Source organism: Botrytis byssoidea, assembly GCF_014898295.1.
Source record: "Botrytis byssoidea strain MUCL 94 chromosome Unknown BBYS_011, whole genome shotgun sequence".
In the NCBI taxonomy this organism is placed as follows: Eukaryota; Fungi; Ascomycota; class Leotiomycetes; order Helotiales; family Sclerotiniaceae; genus Botrytis; species Botrytis byssoidea.
This window is the reverse complement of record NW_024065852.1, coordinates 474,323-490,155: the sequence shown is the minus strand read 5'-3', so window position 1 is coordinate 490,155 and position 15,833 is coordinate 474,323. Positions and strand designations below refer to the sequence as shown.

Below are 15,833 nucleotides of genomic sequence, written 5' to 3'. Positions count from 1 at the left end.
ATAGAAAGACTGAGGCAACAGAAGTATCATATTCAAACCATCTCCTATCGTCTTTCCATTTTGCGGAACGATCTGGGTTATTTCCGCAAGGAGGCATTTAAGCTTTGCGGTTAGGTAATACTGTACGACCCGAAAGCTTGAACTAAACGCTTATACGCCCGTGGGGGTATAGCTGGTATCCTAGTTGATCTAACCATTTTGGTACTTAGCGGCACAGGCTAGATAATCTGATGGATTCAATGACTTCCGAGTCTATAAAGTGAATTTTTGGTACGATGGGAAGAAATGAGACGATGTTTATCAGATCATTAAAGATTTTATAGATAAGGACTCGACGTGGATTCAATTTGGCTGAATTTGAGTTTGAATATACCTAGTGAATGTCGACACAACTTTGCATCCAACACCAAGCATTTCTCCCTGCAGTGATTCTTTTCCTTTACCTTCTTTCTTCACTGCATCACCCGAATTGGTCTCCACTTCTAAGTTCCATGCTGAGAGTTTGAGGTGTTGAAGCGAACATCGTTGATCCATCAAATCGTACCTATCAACTGACACTTCCTTCATCCCGTCCCGTCTTTAATCAGATTGTCTTCTGAGTTTTGACCTTGCATGCTTGGGATTCAAATCGAACGCCTCTTGATTCTGTACACCAGCACATCTTCTTCCTATAACGAATGTTTGGTTCCTAACGCTGGTGTCATTCCCCTTCATCGAGTTACATTTCGGCCTAATAAGTGACTTCCGGGATATCTGATCATATATCACCAAATACAGCTCTGATATCGATCACTTCAGTTTTTTCTCTCTTTCGCGTATTCGGTTAGAACTTTACCGCAACAGTTTTCCTGTCATTTATTTACCTACAACAACCACCGGGGGTCAAAAGCTTCTTACAATTAAGAATATTTACCGCGACTGGGTAAACAAAGCCTAGATTTTTCTTAGCTCGATTCTCTACTACGCCTTCCCTGATTCGGAACATTCTCCACTCACGCTCGTGTCACTCATCAATTACAATAACGTTTGATATTTAATCAGATCATCTTATCAATCATTAGCTTTTATTAGCTACCTAGCCCTTGCAAATTTGCTCCCCTCTTCAACAGGCCTTTCGGGTATCCACTTTCTTACTTCACTCCATCCATCAGTCAACAGCTACCTACCCTTACTACCTTGGGTACCTAGTTATCAATCTCTGTTTTGGGTTGATATTGGGAGCTCTCTAGTATTCACTTACAAAATAATCTCAAGTCTTGAGAAAATTATCTCGACCAAAGTTTGATCTTCATCTTACCAACAGTTTTACTCATTACTTGATTTGAACATGGCAATTTCTCTATCTTTCTTCCCCATCTTATCAGCGCTGCTTCTTGTATTTTCACTCCTCACAGAAGCAGCGACGGTTACTTATGACTTCAACATCACTTGGGTACGAGCAAATCCCGATGGCGCTCATGAACGTCCAACCATTGGCATCAATGGACAATGGCCATTGCCTATTATGAGGGCAAATGTTGGGGATCAAGTAATTGTTAACGTTGACAATCAACTTGGCAATCAAACTACAACACTTCATTTTCACGGTCTTTTCATGAATGGCAGTACTCACATGGATGGACCTGCACAAGTATCTCAATGTGGAATTCCCTCTGGTTCACAGTTTGTTTACAATTTTACTGTAAGTTAGCCATGATATATGAAGAATACATGAGGTTACAATGTGAGCGCTCACTAAACTTATCTCAGGTCAACCAGCCAGGTACTTACTGGTATCATTCCCACGACAGAGGGCAATATCCAGATGGACTTAGAGCACCATTCATTGTCACGGATCCAGATTTTCCATATGCGGATGACGTTGACGAGGAATTTGTCCTCTCAGTCTCAGACTGGTACCACGAAGAGATGCAAGTCTGGATTCCTAAGTTTATCGGAGTTGCAAATCCAACCGGAGCGGAGCCTGTTCCTCAAGCCGTTCTTCTTAATGATACTCAGAATCTTACTCTATCGGTACAGCCCGGGAAGACCTACCTGTTTCGCATGGTCAACATTGGTGCTTTTGCTGGCCAGTACATTTGGTTCGAAGGCCACAATATAACCATTGTTGAAGTTGATGGCGTCTATACTGAGAAAGCAGAGGCAGAATCTATATATATCGCTGCAGCTCAGAGATACAGCTTTTTACTCACCACCAAGAATGACACTTCGGCGAACTTTGCTTTTGTCACAAGCATGGATACGGTAAGTACAATGTTTGATTAGAATGAGAGTCTTTGCTGAAACATTCTAGTCCCTCTTTGACGTAATTCCTGATGATTTGAATTGGAACGGCACGGGATGGCTGGTCTATGATGATAATAAAGCTCTTCCGGATGCCGCATTTATTGACGAATACAACGATTTCGATGATTTTAATCTAGTACCTTACGATCACATGGCGCTACTCCCAGAACCTGATCAGGTTATCAGTCTCGATGTAGTCATGGACGTGCTTGGAAATGGCAAACCATAGTAGGTGATTTTGTATCATTCTTGTATCGCAATTCTGACTCTTGACAGCGCATTCTTCAACAATATTACATATGTTTCCCCCAAGGTTCCCACCCTATATTCGGTTATGTCCACTGGAGATGATGCTGCAAATGCTGCTGTCTATGGAGAGTTCACTCACTCCTTTGTTCTTAATTACCAACAAACAATAGAAATAGTCGTAAACAACCTTGGTAAGTACAAACCCACGATGGGTAAAACCGACCACGTGGTATCCATCCTGTCGTCGCGAACATCATCTCCGAATACTCCGCTAACACTCTCTAGACTCCGGCAAACATCCTTTCCATCTCCACGGTCATAACTTTCAAGTAATTCAGAGATCCGATGAAGATGCTGGCACGTTCGATTCTACCAACACAACGGAGACATCCTTCCCGGCCGTTCCCATGCGTCGCGACACAGTCGTTCTTCGTCCATCCGGCTACCTCGTTCTCCGTTTCCAATCTGACAACCCGGGAGTGTGGCTCTTCCACTGCCACATCGAATGGCACGTCGATCAGGGTCTCATCGCAACCATGATCGAAGCGCCCCTCGAGCTCCAAAAATCTCTCACAATCCCAGAGAATCATATCGCTGCTTGCCAAGCTCGTGGTGTACCATATACAGGTAATGCGGCTGGTAATACAGAAGATTACTTGGATCTGAAAGGTGCTAATGTAGCGCCCGGACCGTTGCCTGCGGGTTTCACGGCAAAGGGAATTGTGGCTATGGTGTTTAGTTGCTTGGCTGCGCTTTTGGGTTTAGCTACTATTACGTGGTATGGACTTGCTGAGATGGGAGATGCGGATAAGGAGGCGGAGAAGAAGAGATTGGCGGGAGATGCAAGTGAAAGCAGTGAAGGCGTTTTTGTTCCGGAGAGCGTTATGGTGGAGAAGTAAGGTGATTTTGTAGAAGTACATGGTTTGGCTCGCAATAATCGGGGGAGATATAGTGGGAAGAATCTGAAATAAATAAAGACCCTGAGATGATTTTCGAGCTGAAAATCGATTCTATAGAGTTCATGAGATGAGGAAATGTACATATGATAAATGATAATACCCTGCTGATACCAATGATTAGTTTTTCTATTTAACTACCATCAAACCTTTCCATACCTACCAAGACACAACATGTGGATACTGATCTATTTACATTCATCCCAGTTTGAGAATCATGATGTTCACTAGCTAACAAGTTTCGAAGTTCCATCTCGAAAGAAGGGAAGGGATTTTATTGTTTGTACTCGTTTGTTTTTCACTGTCAAATCGTAGAAATAAGACTTTGAACTTCGAGCTTTGAAGACACAAAACGAAATGGATTTTTCGCAATAGAGAAATAGGTTAATATATATATATACATAGGTAGGCTTTAGATAAATAGAAAAAGAAATTTAAAATCTAGAAGGAAATAGGTGTAATATATAGTTAGAAGAATGAATCATATATACCTACCTAGTTTAAAGATTCCTCGGATCGTGAGGAGTAATAAGTAAGTAGGTTCTTGAAAGCTATCCTAGAAGAACTGTCAATTTATGAGAGGACATGATATACATAAATCCTAGATTTTCCATCGATTTGAAACATCAATTGTTAAAATATCCCTAGGTAACAATAAACATCTTTTTTCTTTTTTCTCTCGCTCCGAATTCGAAAGACTTTATGTATATTTCGACACAAATATCATATTAGCAATGCGCTTCGACAGGAGCTTCATATGGGAGAGATTGCTGAGCTCCTGTCATCCTGAACCATGAGATTCGTATTCGTGCCTCTTGTTAGAGATTGCAGGGAGAAATGAGGTTGTGAATCTATGAGAAATAAAGAATAAGACCATTAAGTATATTACTATTCATATTTAAGTTCTATGGGTCTCTTGTGTAAAAACTTTCTATGCTATATGTACTCTTTTTGCTAGGAATTACTATATTCAGAGCTATACGCGAGTTGGAATTGAGGACTAAGAGTGTACTATCCTCTTCCTCTTCCTCTTCCTCTTCCTCTTCCTCTTCCTTAAATCATCTTTCCATTCTCTGAATTCGAATTCTACTAAAATTACATTATATATTTCACGGGAAAGTGATTACCCCTCTCCCCTTTTCCCTTTCATTTGCTGCTTTCCTAATTTTATCTTTATTCTATTTCAGAGAGAGAAAGAGAGAGAAACGAGGTAATAGAGAGTGATAACGATAACATACCAATATGCCAATATGCCAATATTGAAACCCATATGTATTATACACAAGCAAATATCCACTTTGGTATCTACTCAATTTTTATCTCTCTTCCCTTCCCTAATTCTATGGTTCCTTTTACGTTCTTCTCCAGATCTATAGCTAACTTCTAATGGAATCGACGATGACGACGATACCCTCAAATTCGAATCAACAGCAGCGATGACATCTTTACGCCGCCTAAATCATCTCCCTCGTCTTAAATTGAACTTGTTTCTATTACTTACAGTAGATACATATGAGGTATAAAATAGAGGCAATCTTAGGTATTGAGTTATCATTTGTTAGTTTATAGGAAGAGAACCTAGCTAAGTAAATTCTTTTAAAAGCGATATTCACAATCGAGAGTATTTGAACGAAATCGATTATGAATAGCAATCTTAAAATAATAAGATAGGAATACATTTCAACTATTTCTGTTTATAGCAAATTCTTCTCCCACGATCGGCTCCTAATCTCTGATTGCGTCACCACTGGTAAGCCCAAAGTCTTCCTCCACTGTCTCCCTGCCGCAGTTGCTTCCTTCTTGACTTCAGTCAACGCTAACGAAGCTTTTCTGTCTTCTGGGCTCATTTTCTTCAAAGTTTCAGAAGTCTTCTTTGTCTTGGCTTCCAAATCCTCTTTTGACTTCGAAGCCCAAGTTGCCTTTGTCCGAAGATGTTGTTCCACCTTATCCGCATCTGATTCTGTTGCCTTAGACTCAACCATTTTCTTAACAGACTCTCTCCGCTCGTCTTCCGTTTTCAAAGCTACACTGTCAGCCTTACGTTTTCGGGTAACAGCTTTTTCTTCTTCTGTTCGACCTCCGTACCATGCTTTCTGCATGTCGGTCGGGCGTTGTCGCTCCTCTTCTGTTTTTGGCAGCTACCGCTTGGCGGTATCTCTCACCCTGTCTCTGCTTAATCTCAGCAACCTTCCGTTTTTACGAATCTTTCCTTTCTTGTCTCCATTTGCCTTTTGGTGATGCTCGCTCTTTCTTGGGGACTCTTCTCCCACCACGAATATACCTTTCCTCTAACTGCACTGCCATCCCTACTTGCTTTCCTCTTCTCATCAATTTCAGCTTGTGTTGTTGCCAACATTTGCAAATATTCCGACCTTCTTCTTAGTCTCAACTCTTCCGCCTGTGCTTGTCGTGCAACTAGCATGTCTTGCTTATCTTTCCGGGCAATCTTCGTCATTATAGTTGGCTTGTATATGAATGGCCTAACCTCCCGTATGTTTTTTCTTTGGCTGATCTGGATGGGAATCTGGTGTCAAATCGCTATCTCTTCTATGATATTCATGTTGTATTCGAAACGTTCGTTTGAGCACCATCTGATATAAGTGATTTGAAGGTGAGAGGAAGAACCCACAATTTAATTCATGGGAACCAACTATAAAAGGGATCAAAGGCGTGGCTTCCTTCTGACGGGTCAAGACGTGAGCCCCAAAACAGAAGAAGAACGACAAGGGAAACGACTGCCTAGCTGTCATAAATTGAAAGGTGAGGAAACTTGAAAGTCCCGTTGAACTTGAGCACCCTCGAAATCAAGAGAGAATGCAACAAGTAATATATAGACCAGAGTAAGTTGCATAAAGGACAGCAATTTTATTTTCGTTGGGAGTTAATTCTTCGGTGATGAGAATCAAGCTGCAGTGAAATTAATCCATATTGCTTGCCGGATTGATGATCAAAGAGGATGGTAACTGCGTAGGTAGGTTTATATACCTCTTCAACGAACTATTTCATCATAGCATGAACCTTGGGATGAGACTAGGTATGGACAGAACGTGGGTCTGCTTTCTTTAGGTTAGCGCGAGTTGAGATCACATGTTTAGAATGCAGTGAAAACTACTCCTTTCTTGCAGCTGAATCTATAAAAGGTAGTTGGATTCTCCAAAATTCCTGCTCTCGAAATTTGGAGTCGAAATCGCAGTTCGACATGAAGTAAGGTAGACGAGATTCACCGATCATGTTACATGAGAATGATGTGAATGATACCTACTACTTGTATTGATGCCGTTACGATTTTCGGGATCTCCGATTCTATAGCTTGGAAAGAAGGAGTTTTTTGTGTAGACTGTAGGTACAACGACAATAATAATGCACTCAGAGACAACAACAAAAAATGCAAAAATGACTGTCATCAAATATTCTCACCATTGCGCTATATCGACAGCAACACAAACATCATATATCTGAGAAACTGCCAATCTTAAGACCAAACTATACCCCTCCCTAGTAGAGGAACCACTCGACAGAAAGTTGCTCATGAAAATTGAAAAATTGGTTGGTCGCCAATGCACCTTATTTAATTTGTTATTTGGAGTACATGTGAATAAAAACAAACAGGATATGGAGTCTTTATATACCTTCCTCCGGGATAATCTGATAGCTATGTACTAATAAGAGCCATTAACTTGACAAACAATCCTCCATCCCACGCCAACAACTCAGAGGTATCAGTTTTAAAGACTACCTACATTCCTTCCACCTGCGAAATGTAGTATATAAAATCTCCATCCCTCCTCCCTTCTCTTTCTCTCTCCCAAGAACGTTTATAAGGTCGTAAGAAAATGAATATGAGTAGGATGGATGAATAAACCTTATCAAATACCCGACTACCTTTCTAGTCACAAGACCGAAACCAAGAGAAAAACAGAACAAACGAAGAAAATTGAGCTTGAGTATGATGGAAGTAGTGATGAAATAACAATGACAACGACGAATACTCATTATTACTATTACAACCGTACTATTCTTAGAGCGATAACAAAATCCTTGACGGTGAAAACGAACAAATGGCAAGAATACCAGAAACAAACACTCGAATTCTTCGACCTCAAGGCAGACTATCTGCCTGCGTCGAGTCATGTCAGTCTTTTTCGAGGATGGCGCAAATTGAGAGAGTTCCTTTTCCCACGATCGGCTTCTGTCGTTCTCTTTGCTTAAGGAGTTGTGAACGGAAGCCTGGGCGCATCTTATATACTACCCTGATGCAGATAATTAAAAAATTAAGGGCTTCACCGTCCCCACCACCCACCAGACATCATAAGGCTGGCCTATTAGCATAGAATTTTCACAAGCTCTTTCATTGAATCACTATAGCACATTAAAGTATTCATTAAATTGGGTGTTTGTATTAAGTACACACCAGAAAAAGGCAGCAAGCTAGCTACATAAATGAGAAAGAAGAAGAAAAACAATAAACGCAAGAAGTGTACATATGTGCCGTGTCGGTCACCCAAACAGCCTACTGCCCCAACTTGCTGATTACTATAATGATCCTGTTTGCTCATGAATTTAAGACCCTGAGTCTTTGTTTTCGAGTTGGCAAACCAAAGCCATGATCGAGGTATCTTGAACGCCTAAACGCCACAGAAATGCGTGATATGAATTGTGTCAATAAATTGCCAAAGGAATTGTTTTGCGAGAGGCCAACACCATGATATTCATCATTTGAGATGAACTATGTTCCTGGTGGAGGTGGTGGAGGTGCGCCTGGGAAAGTGAATCCTGGAGGAAACATTGGCATTCCATTAGGAAGTGTTGGAAGAGGATAAGGGAATGAGCCTAATGGGAATGGGGGCATGACTGGTGGGACAGTATTGGCAGGGAATTTATGACCTTCATCCCGATGGTCATCTCGACGGTCTTCTCGATCACGACGATAACGAGGTCTCTCATCCTCCTCGTAATCGCGAGCGCCAGATTTTGGACCATTCTTTCCACCGTTGTCGGTTTGCATGCGACGGCTAATTGCCTTGGACGAAACACCTTGACCGATTTCAATATCAGGCTCTTCGACAACCATACCAGGTTCAATTTCTTGACCACCACTGCCACCGAATTCTGCGTTGAGCATCCACTTTCGGTCGGCATCCGTGAGTTTGCTGATCGGAATGATGCTGATACCTGTTTGATAATCGCTGCAATCACGTGGTCCGAAGCCAACACCCCAACGAGTCTAGAATGAAGAGTTAGCAAATCGTTAGAGTATGGGTGGTATTTATATGTAATATACATACTCTCAATGAAGAATCGGGACTTCTGTTCTTTTCCATGGCCTCCTTAGCTTTAACAGCATGCTCACGACTGACCATCTTAACGAAAGCGTGGCGCTTTTCTTTGTTAACAATGCAAGTTTGCACGTCACCATATTGATTGAATAGTCCTTTCAATTCATGCTCGGAAGAACTATAGAAAGTCAGTATAAACGATAAACTTTCGAAAAGGGTTAATTCGAATGATAAAGATCAAGGGCATGACTTACGTAACTCCACCAACAAACAAAGTGCGACTGAGAACTGTAAGTTTTGTTAGAATAACCTTCAAACACAGATGCAGACAAATTGATAATTTACCTTTGATATTTCCTTTACCAATTGAAGCATCGTGTCCAACCCATTTAGGTCCACTGGTATTTGTTCTGGGAGGAGTATTGCTACGACGGCGTTGGGGGCTACGTTGGCGGTAATCATTGCCTCGGCCGCGTCCACCTCTACCACGATCGTCGGAACCTCTCATACGTGCTGGAGATTCCCTATCAAAATCATCACGACGACGAGCATTTGGAGAATCACGACCACCCCAGCCACGTTGAGGAGATGGGGATCTAGAACGACGACGGTAACGTCCAGGTGGCGATCTCATAGAATCTTGGAAACCATTTCGGTCACGTGCATCATCTCTGACACCCCAATTATTTTGAGCATGAGCATTTTGAGTTTGAGCAAATGGAGGTGGTGCAGCGGCTGCAGCTCCTTGATTACCCATGGCTGCTAAGATACCAGCAATCTGTTCAGCTGGAACACCCGTAGCTGCAAGTGCCTTGATTAAAGCTACCTGTTGTTGCGTAGCTGGATCGAGATTACCGGGAGGATTCATTGGTGCTGCACCTGGGAAAGGATTTGGATTACTGGCAAAGTTCGGCATTCCATTACTTGGACCTTGACCATAAGCAGGCATCGAGGTAGCTGGGGCATTTACAGGTTGAGGAGCAACTGAAAATGGCAAGCTTTGGTTTACTGCTTGAGGTGGTTGAATGGGATTATGCTGCGCATGTGATACATTGTATGGATTAACAGGTGGGGTAGAAGCAACTGGCGTAGGTGTAGCATTTTGACGGGCAGTGTTTGACATATTTGCGAGAGCTGCTAAAATCGAAGATGTATTAGGGGGCACAGAAACTTGTTGTGGGGGCGCCATGGTCGAAGTTGCTGAAGTTGGTTGTAAACCTAAGGCTCCGTGAAGATCTTTGGGGGGGCTTCCTGGAGGTGTTGTAGATTCTACATGGCCGATAACATTGTGGTTAGATACACGGCAACATTGTACTCTCGGGATTATATGTGATAATCTTACCAGCATTCAACTTGTCTTTAAAACCATTCAACATTTGCGCAGGGAAGGTTTGTCCCTTCTCCCAAATATCAACTAATTTTTTAATCTTGTCCTACAAAAAATAACAAATGTCAAGTAAGTAGGAATTCATATGGAGGATTGGTGGATATAGAGAAGGTGCACAATGATATCTCGGTTGAGGAACATATATGATATCTTGGAAGCAAATTTTCACGCAGACATAGAACGTAGCTATGCTGGAAACGACTCAGTTCGAGCATTTTGAATATACTGGGCGTACCTTTTGATCATCGGGAGCAGATTGGATTATGTCGTTCATAAAAGCGGGGAGCAATTCCTTTACTTTATGTACACCAGCAGCATATGTGCCATCCGGAGCAGAACTATTTATGGTTTGTTGAGCAAGTTTGGCTTGTTCGGTCCATTTTCGAGTTACAGAGTCTACGACGTAGAGGGTGCCAAGCTTGTGTGTGCCAGGTGTCTTTTTAAAGTGAACATATAATTTCTGAACCAAAGCGGATTCTTGCTGCGAAGAGAACGAGATGTTAGTTAGAGCTTGCAGGCAAAGATGGAGATGGAGAGAGATGCAGCCATGGTGGCAAGGGAAGCAGCGGAATATGGGGATTATTGCATACCTGGATATTTTGGGTGCAGAGGTTTGTAAGGCCTTGAATTCGAGATCCTGATACACCAGGAGGTTTTAATTGTACCATGGCTTGAAGGCCGGCTTCTAATTCTGCTACTGCGGAAGACATAATGAATATGACTTCCCAACCACTGAAGATATGAACTCAGTTCTTCAAATCAACGCGACGAATTGTTATCGACGAGGTGACAATTAAATCTAGATTACTCTCTATGATTTGATTTTCACCAGCTCGATTCCAGATTATGGGCTACGATGAAAAATTTGATGAACGGATCTATCGCGACTACGGATCTGCGACCGTCACGTAAAGTCTAGAGCTCTTAAGAACTCTGATAATATTTTGGAGAGAGTTGTGGCAGAAGGTAGGAGTCGCTACTAATGTAACGAAATTTTGATTACTTTTCTTTACCTCAAGTTCAAGTAGATGGAGATCAAATGAGTTAAGGGACGTTCGAGGATGTTGATGTTGAAGTTGTCCGAGTTGAAAAAGGTTGGGGATTATGTGTAGTAGCTTCGATCATTCGACTAATCATGGAGTTGAAAGGCAAGGTCTTGTTTTTTACGCCCTAGTTAGTCATCCATCAGCTGTATAGTCACGTGGGACACGAAATTATCAAATTACGGTTCCTTTGACAGAATCTCATTTCTTGTTTCATTTTCCCCGAGGCAAATAAGGTGAATGGAAAATCTGATTGGTTAGGTGGAAGGATATGAGAAGCAAAACACAACAAAGTGAATTCTTCCATTGGTTGGACGGAATGTCATAAAATATGAACAAAATACAGTCGCTTGTGAAACCTGCCTACCTATTTATTAATTATACTCGACGTGCGTATCTCCTCACGTGCTACTTATGAATCAATTGCCGACCTCTCTCGCCGGCACCGGGGAAAAGAGCACAGAACTTAGAAGACTTGAGAATTGGCGGGGAGTTACCGATCGGGTATTGCCCAGGTGTAGAACATAACCGCCCTCGAGCCGCCCATATCTACTTTACCTACCTATAGAGCTGGAATACTTTATTAATTTCGCCCCGCCATATCTATACAGTAAACCAAATCCCCAGTTGAATGGAGTAAAATAATCCATATTATTCACTCGCGTAACCAATCAAGCTAATAAAATTATTGAAATCTGTGGGGATTTCCGTCTTACAATCTCGGGATAACTCGCGTTTATCAAATACCAAGGTTGACGTAGTTAAGGTAGGGGAAGCTTTCTGCGTGTATTGGTGCATTGGTCGGCATCAACGCTAGCGGGTCTCCGACCATTTTTTCCGTCCACGAGCCGGAATCTGTTCTTAAATTTCTATTCTATCATACCTCCATTTTTGCATTTCTACTGCAATTACTACACATCTCTCACGATGGCATCCCTTCGTATTGGTCAAACTGCTCTTAGAGCATCTATGAGAGCTCCAACATTCGGTGCTAAATCCGCCGCCTTCAATGGCTTGCGATGCTATTCATCGAAGACTCAGGTATATTCCAAACGTTTCTCTATGCGGGACAAGCCAGCTTTACTGACTATTCCTCTATCTAGACTTTGAAGGAGCGTTTCGCCGAGCAACTTCCAGAGAAGATTGAGCAAATCAAGGCTCTCCGCAAGTAAGAAATATTTTATCGATTTCCAAAATCGACACCCACTTTGCATCTACACATACTTATTTTCGCAGGGGTTATGGAAATAAGGTCATCGGCGAGGTTACTTTGGACCAAGTCTACGGTGGTGCTCGTGGTATCAAGTCATTAGTCTGGGAAGGTTCAGTCCTTGACTCTGAGGAGGGTATCCGTTTCAGAGGAAAGACTATCCCAGAGTGCCAGGAACTCCTCCCAAAGGCACCAGGTGGACAAGAACCTTTACCAGAAGGTAAGACCTCATTTGCCGCCCGCTATTATGCGCAATCACTAATTTAACCAAGGTCTTTTCTGGCTCCTATTGACCGGTGAGGTTCCAAGCGAGCAACAAGTCCGCGATCTCTCTGCCGAGTGGGCCGCTCGTTCCGACGTACCAAAGTTCGTCGAAGAGCTCATCGATCGATGCCCAAGCGATCTCCACCCAATGGCACAATTCTCCCTCGCTGTCACTGCTCTCGAGCACGAGTCCGCCTTCGCCAAGGCTTATGCTAAGGGAATGAAGAAGACCGAGTACTGGGGTCACACTTTCGAGGATTCCATGGATTTGATTGCCAAGCTCCCAACTATCGCCGCTAGAATCTACCAAAACGTCTTCAAGGGCGGTAAGGTCGCTGCTGTCCAAAAGGACAAGGATTACTCCTTCAACTTTGCCAACCAACTCGGATTTGGCGAGAACAAGGACTTCATTGAATTGATGAGATTGTACCTCACCATCCACACTGATCACGAGGGTGGTAATGTTTCTGCCCACACCACTCACTTGGTTGGATCTGCTCTCAGCTCCCCAATGTTGTCTCTCGCTGCTGGTTTGAACGGTCTTGCTGGTCCTCTTCACGGTCTCGCCAACCAAGAAGTCTTGAACTGGCTCACAAAGATGAAGGCTGCTATTGGTGATGATCTCAGTGATGAGGCTATCAAGAACTACTTGTGGTCTACTCTTAACGCCGGTCAAGTCGTTCCAGGTTACGGTCATGCCGTTCTCCGCAAGACTGATCCTCGTTACATGGCTCAGAGAGAATTTGCCGAGAAGCATTTGCCATCGGGTAAGTTTAACCGAGCACGTGATTTACATCTTCAACTCTAACAATATAATTTACAGATCCTATGTACAAGCTTGTTAGCCAAGTTTACAAGATCGCTCCAGGTGTTCTCACTGAGCATGGCAAGACCAAAAACCCCTTCCCAAATGTTGACGCACATTCTGGTGTCTTGCTCCAATACTATGGTTTGACTGAGGCCAACTACTACACCGTTCTCTTCGGTGTTTCCCGTGCCATCGGTGTGCTCCCACAATTGATCATCGACAGAGCCGTCGGCGCCCCAATTGAACGCCCCAAGTCCTTCTCCACCGAGAAGTGGGCCGAGATTGTTGGAGCCAAGTTGTAAAAAGGATATCAAAGGACTAGTGGGGAGGTAAACTTAGTGGTATACACATGGACGCCTGAATTAATGACCAAAGGTGTAGACTGGATAGAGCCAACCATTATAAAATTGTAGAATCATTTTTTCAAGAAGTTGCAGTAAAGGAAACCTAGAGCAGGAATACGTACTCATACTTCTCGTCATGATGATTCAGTGTATAATATAATGATTTGCTTTTGCTAGAAGAACAAAGACGAAGAGACTCCACTATCAATCCGGTATATCATGCATTCTGTTGCTTACCTACTGACATGTGTCTCATGCCCTTAACATTCTAGACTTACACAAACATATGTACAAATCATTTGCACCATTATTTTCTTTTCAATGATTCAATTTACTGGGACATTCAATCTCTTGCAACTATCAAATTCTCTCAACTGCAACCCTGAATCTAGACATAGGGAAGCGGTTAAAAGCGACCAAGTAACCAACCCATCCCAATCCCCATCCCCATCCAGACGCAAATATCAATCCCCACCCCAACTTTGTTATTCAAACCTGACCAGACATCGCATTTACTCATCTTGTACGCATTGTATCACTGTCGAATCGTTGCTAATCTTTCATCAAATTATTAGCTTCATTGATGGTTGTCGGTACGATGCTCTATAGATGGATTTTGATGTACGTGATCATGAGAAGGCCACCCCTGAAATCTGGCACTGGTGTTAGGATTGGGAGAATTGGGGTTAGAAGAATATGAGGGGTATGGGTGCATGAATTTATGAGGTGGTTTGGAATACTGTGGATGGTAGGGGGACGAGGGGGTATGATGGGTTTTATGGTGTACGGGGAGGATTTGGGGGCCAAAAATCAGGAGCAGTATTGGAGTTTGCCGAAAAAAAAAAAGTTGGAAATGTTAATTCAGGAACTTGGGTTCATGAATCAATCACAAATTGAAGCATAAAAATTGAGAATAGTTAATGAAAGTTTAGCTTATATTCACTTTATGAGGTTTCAAGATAATTGTAACATAAGAGCTTTAAGTGACGATTAATTGTGAAGAGATCCCAAAAGTCCTCGAATTCAGCCTATATTTCGGCTACGTAGAGGGGAAGGGTTAGACGAAACCGACAAGTTTTGTAAGAGAGCAGGCCGGTGTGGTCGTATGCTTTTGCAACCTAGGTACTTGGCCCTTTGAAAATAGAAATCATTCCATCAGCTTGTGAAGGAAGCCACAGTCCTGAGACCGAAACGTGTTAGGGAAAAGGAGTGAGATCCTGACAGTGTACAGTGAGTCGTTCAAAGTAAGGGATATGCTATGGCGCTTCGTAGATAAAGGTCGTCGTCATCTCGCATCGCAAGACTGATATTCTTAATGGTGTCTGATTTCAATCAATTCACCTATCACTCGTGCAGAAAATGGTGATGGGATCATCAGAACAAACGATAAGTGTTAGAACCAAATAGTGTTCGAGTCAAGAATGCATACAAAGTATACTTATTATTGACAACAAGATGTTGTACTAGCAAGCCGATCAATTCAGCTCGAGACTTCACCCAAATAAAAAAAGCAATCCTGATACCAAATTACAGACCGCTTTTAAATTCGGACCGGACTTCCCCAATGAATCAACAACACATGCAATTCGTTGAGCTTGAACTTCTCAACAAATGGCCGAGGTTTCCAAGGTTGTTCCATTCTTTTTCTTTAGGGTTGCCCGAATAGTATTTAGTAGGCATTAAGTAGCAATAGACCCTCTGTAGGTAAGAAATCACGTTGTGAAGTTGTTAGGTGTACAACGATTGATGGACGGACAGTGGACAATGGACATATGGACATATGTATCAGGAAGGAAGGGCCCGAGTATGATTGATAAGTGATTGACAGAGAAGAGAAGGAAGTAAGTACACTTTCTTGTGCTGGCTGAGGCTGGTACAAAATACAATGCATCTTTGGAAGCATTCAGTCCAGAGTCCAGAGTCCAGAGTCCAGAGTTCAGAGTCCAGAGTCCAGAGTCCAAAGTCCAGAGTCCAGACCAAGACTTTCTTTCTGCTGACCCCGATTCATTA

General features: G+C 42.5%; 4 protein-coding genes across 4 annotated transcripts; 2 read left to right on the top strand and 2 right to left on the bottom strand.

Annotated features, from left to right (window-relative positions):
- The first annotated feature begins 383 nt into the window (after window positions 1-383).
- Window positions 384-3,632, top strand: EAE97_006175 (uncharacterized protein). Its single transcript, XM_038876688.1, has 5 exons — window positions 384-1,681; window positions 1,750-2,244; window positions 2,294-2,514; window positions 2,563-2,726; window positions 2,821-3,632. Exons 1-5 carry the CDS (start codon window positions 1,328-1,330, stop codon window positions 3,432-3,434), a joined length of 1,848 nt encoding a protein of 615 aa, XP_038732395.1. The 5' UTR covers window positions 384-1,327; the 3' UTR covers window positions 3,435-3,632.
- A 1,553-nt stretch (window positions 3,633-5,185) lies between these two features.
- Window positions 5,186-5,946, bottom strand: EAE97_006174 (uncharacterized protein; the record flags this gene model as incomplete). Its single annotated transcript, XM_038876687.1, has 2 exons — window positions 5,186-5,616; window positions 5,679-5,946. The coding sequence occupies 2 exons, from the start codon at window positions 5,944-5,946 to the stop codon at window positions 5,186-5,188; spliced, it is 699 nt and encodes a 232-aa protein (XP_038732394.1).
- Window positions 5,947-8,217: 2,271 nt separating this feature from the next.
- EAE97_006173 (uncharacterized protein) lies at window positions 8,218-10,864 on the bottom strand (the record flags this gene model as incomplete). The annotated part of the gene is made up of 7 exons (XM_038876686.1): window positions 8,218-8,715; window positions 8,777-8,945; window positions 9,022-9,055; window positions 9,113-10,036; window positions 10,110-10,200; window positions 10,390-10,635; window positions 10,745-10,864. The coding sequence occupies 7 exons, from the start codon at window positions 10,862-10,864 to the stop codon at window positions 8,218-8,220; spliced, it is 2,082 nt and encodes a 693-aa protein (XP_038732393.1).
- Window positions 10,865-12,124: 1,260 nt separating this feature from the next.
- EAE97_006172 (uncharacterized protein) lies at window positions 12,125-14,646 on the top strand (the record flags this gene model as incomplete). The annotated part of the gene is made up of 5 exons (XM_038876685.1): window positions 12,125-12,238; window positions 12,301-12,365; window positions 12,434-12,627; window positions 12,680-13,438; window positions 13,495-14,646. The coding sequence occupies 5 exons, from the start codon at window positions 12,125-12,127 to the stop codon at window positions 13,779-13,781; spliced, it is 1,419 nt and encodes a 472-aa protein (XP_038732392.1). The 3' UTR covers window positions 13,782-14,646.
- Window positions 14,647-15,833: the final 1,187 nt, after the last annotated feature.

Coding starts and splice junctions, on each gene's coding strand:
- EAE97_006175 (XM_038876688.1), top strand. CDS start 1,328: ATGGCAATTTCTCTATCTTTCTTCCCCATCTTATCAGCGCTGCTTCTT. Junction 1,682..1,749: donor AGTTTGTTTACAATTTTACT/GTAAGTTAGCCA, acceptor AACTTATCTCAG/GTCAACCAGCCAGGTACTTA. Junction 2,515..2,562: donor CTTGGAAATGGCAAACCATA/GTAGGTGATTTT, acceptor GACTCTTGACAG/CGCATTCTTCAACAATATTA.